The sequence below is a fragment of the Bactrocera latifrons genome, unplaced genomic scaffold (assembly GCF_001853355.1).
Source record: "Bactrocera latifrons isolate USDA-ARS-PBARC rearing strain unplaced genomic scaffold, ASM185335v1 scaffold_888, whole genome shotgun sequence".
In the NCBI taxonomy this organism is placed as follows: Eukaryota; Metazoa; Arthropoda; class Insecta; order Diptera; family Tephritidae; genus Bactrocera; species Bactrocera latifrons.
In genome coordinates, this window is record NW_017537587.1 from 36,346 (window position 1) to 39,538 (window position 3,193).

Consider the following 3,193-nt stretch of genomic DNA (forward strand, 5'->3'; position numbering starts at 1 on the left):
AAACAAAGAAAGAAGAAGGCCTCCACTCCGTTGGAGGGACCAGGTGAAGAAGGACCTGGCTTCGCTTAGAGGCTATTGAAAAAAGTACATCTACTTGGATCCCTCGTGACATAAGTATATATTAGAACATCTAACTTCAAGCTTCAAATGTATACTGAATGGTTTATACTTCATACTATAAGTTTTCATGAAACCATTAAACCATGTGACATAAGGGAAAGCCAGCTGGTAAGCATAAACTAATCAAAATATTCAAAAACCACAAAATTTACATTTTTTATTTTTATACGTTGAGTTGAGACATTTATTGTTTTTATAATTTTTTACTGATTTAATTTATTGAATTGTGTTGGCAACGCCAGTGTGAGCATAATTTATGTGAAAACTTTCCAAAATGAACGAATGATACATGTAGGTACATACTTACGCGAGAGTTAAAACAGCTAAAGTTGTAAAATGTTRGGTATTATTTAAATTTACGCATTGACTTGTATGAACATTTATCGAGCTTTAATAATTGATAAAAATATCATAAATTACGTAGCAGAGGAACTTTACAGAAAACTTTAATTTTTTGTTTCCTTCCAGGCTTGCCCGAAAAAATATTCCTCTACTGGCACCAATATCCCTACCTGTTTGGACTACCCTTCTGAAAGATACGCCCGTTCATCTAAGAATCGTAAGTAGCAGCCTTTGGTATTATCAGTGAAACATTATTGCCGATGAATGTTAAATGTCCGCCTGCGGCATCGTATTCTGTATGCAAATTATTACTACAGAAACTTAAAACTATTATTTTCTGATGTCTTTCATTGCATTGTAATACACTTACCATCATTATTGTTATTGTAATAAATATTACTGTATTTCCATCGACAACTCACCATCGTCACCTTCTCCATGGAGCGCTTCCGCGCCATTGGCCACCCCCTGCATTTGATCGCGATGGGCGGCTTTAAGGTGTGAGCCTGCTTTAGAAGTTTAAAAAAATCGAATGTTTTTTGTTTAAATCTCTTCACAAAATATCTAGGAATATGTCCCCAAAGTTATAGATGGGAATTCGAAATATTTTCGAAGCTAGAAGGGAAGTAATGACCGCAATTTCTCGGTTATTGATTTTTGCGATTTTCCAGCGTATGGAATTGGGGCAAAGTTTTTTATCTTTGGCATTAAATTATCTTCTATTTAAACTAAAGAAAACTAAGAAATGTCAAGTTTGAACATGTTTTTAAACAACTTAAAAACAAATTTTTTTGGTCAAAAACCACTTTTTTCAATTTTTAAAAATGTGTAAAATTTTGCACTCTTTTTTAGAATTTTTTTTTAGTTTAACTAGAAGATAAATTATTAAGAAATATGAATCTCTTTGAATTTTTTGTTTCCGATAGAAATTGCGACCTGCCATCCGACAAATATACATGCGAGATGCATCAGTAATTGCTTCCCAAAGGCAGATTATCAAAGATTTTGTATTTGTGAATGATGCTAAAATATATAAATATGAACCCTTTAATCAAATATTTCTTTTCCTCTCAAAAGATCCTAAAAAAAATCGATTTTTTGAAGCTTCTTTGGATTCTCAGCTTGTAGTGCTGACGGACATTCAATACATGAATTATCCCTTAAGTAAGCATATAATTTATTTGTGCGTGAAAAATGTTGGAAAACTACATCACACTGATAGTCACGGCATTCCATAAATATTTGCACCAGTTTATATTAAGCCGTTTTATGGTTAATTGGAGAATTTCAATTCCATTTCGAAAATATAGTATTTTGGGCATTTAACTTTCAACATAATTATAATATAATTAAAACTTTTTGCTTTCCTTTTTTTGCTTCGAGCATCTGAGACGACAATACCGGAGTCCGCGTTCTGCAGAATGTCGCACTACCCTGAAGAGTTTCCACTGTTCGATATCTCGTTTTGCTTCTTCTTCGTCATACCGATGCTGCTGATAATCATCTTGTATGGCAAGATGGGCGCACAGATACGTTTCAGCACGACACTGCAGTTGGGTGAGTAAGCGTTTCGGTATTATAATTTGATAGASTTGAAGCCTGTATGCACGTTACATCGTAAGGAAGGCTTACTTGATGAGCTTATAAAGAAGATGTTGTGCTAGGATAAGCATGGGCAGTACCCTAGCTGCCAATATTTATATTTACATTTCTTTTTTATGCCCGGTCAGTGATTTAACTCTATTATTGCTCAAACCTTTAGATTTGCTTAGGGCCACACTATTGTGAGGATAAAACTGTATCAAATCATGTCCCACCTTAGAAGCACCTTAACGGTATATTAACCCTTGTTTTTATTTCTTTCCTTTCTGCAGGCGTTCAACAGGGCTCTATGCACCAGGAATCTCGACATCAGCAGACACGCAAAGCCATTATACGCATGTTGGGTAAGTCAAATTCCTTTACCTTATTTTCACAATTCATCCAGAGGGTAACAATTAAAGAAACATTCTATTAAAATTATAATGAAATGAAGAAAGCTCATAGTGCTGTAAGGTATGGGAGGTAAAGCGATTATTTAACTTCGCTATATGGCTGCGGGCAAAAATTATAATGCCACCATTAAACAAAATGGCTTAAAAATGTTTACTGAKTTTTGTAAGGCGGCTTGAAGGTTAAGGGGTAATCCATACTAGAGGCCCGAATTTTGTGGAAATTGATAAAAAAAAACAAAATAAAAACACAAAAAACTATTTTTGGTAACAGTTTCCAAGCTATTTGTTTATTTATATTATATATAAGGTTTGCTAGAAGAACAAAAATTGGAGTTGGGGTAGTTCGACTAAGAACCAACCATATAGAGTAAATTCACGTTAGTGATCACCTAAAAATAAGACAGCAATGAATTCTTGATTGATACTTATTGACTTTATTATCTTGAAAATGTTAAATGAGTTGCATCGGATAAAAACAGCTTATTTTATTAGAATTTTTTATTGCGACAAACATACACTATCTTTGTTGATTTTAATCTTTAGAATTTGTAGAAAAAATTATCTTWAACTCGGTCATTGTGACGAAATTTGCGGTGACCCCTCGGAAAAAAGATGCGCCCGCTTTGGCAGGATAACTACTTAYAGGATCATATAAAGTGAAAAAATACGTGTTTTAGTTAAAACGTTAACTTAGAAAATGGACAAAAGAAAAAAACTTGATCAATTGTTTTTTTTTT

At 33.5% G+C, this 3,193-nt stretch overlaps 1 protein-coding gene across 1 annotated transcript; it reads left to right on the forward strand.

Annotated features, from left to right (window-relative positions):
- The first annotated feature begins 1,844 nt into the window (after positions 1 to 1,844).
- Positions 1,845 to 2,463, forward strand: LOC108977399 (neuropeptides capa receptor-like). The gene is made up of 3 exons (XM_018947066.1): positions 1,845 to 2,019; positions 2,337 to 2,408; positions 2,450 to 2,463. The coding sequence occupies exons 1-3, from the start codon at positions 1,884 to 1,886 to the stop codon at positions 2,461 to 2,463; spliced, it is 222 nt and encodes a 73-aa protein (XP_018802611.1). The 5' UTR covers positions 1,845 to 1,883.
- The last annotated feature ends 730 nt before the right edge of the window (positions 2,464 to 3,193 follow it).

Coding starts and splice junctions, on each gene's coding strand:
- LOC108977399 (XM_018947066.1), top strand. CDS start 1,884: ATGTCGCACTACCCTGAAGAGTTTCCACTGTTCGATATCTCGTTTTGC. Junction 2,020..2,336: donor CAGCACGACACTGCAGTTGG/GTGAGTAAGCGT, acceptor TCCTTTCTGCAG/GCGTTCAACAGGGCTCTATG.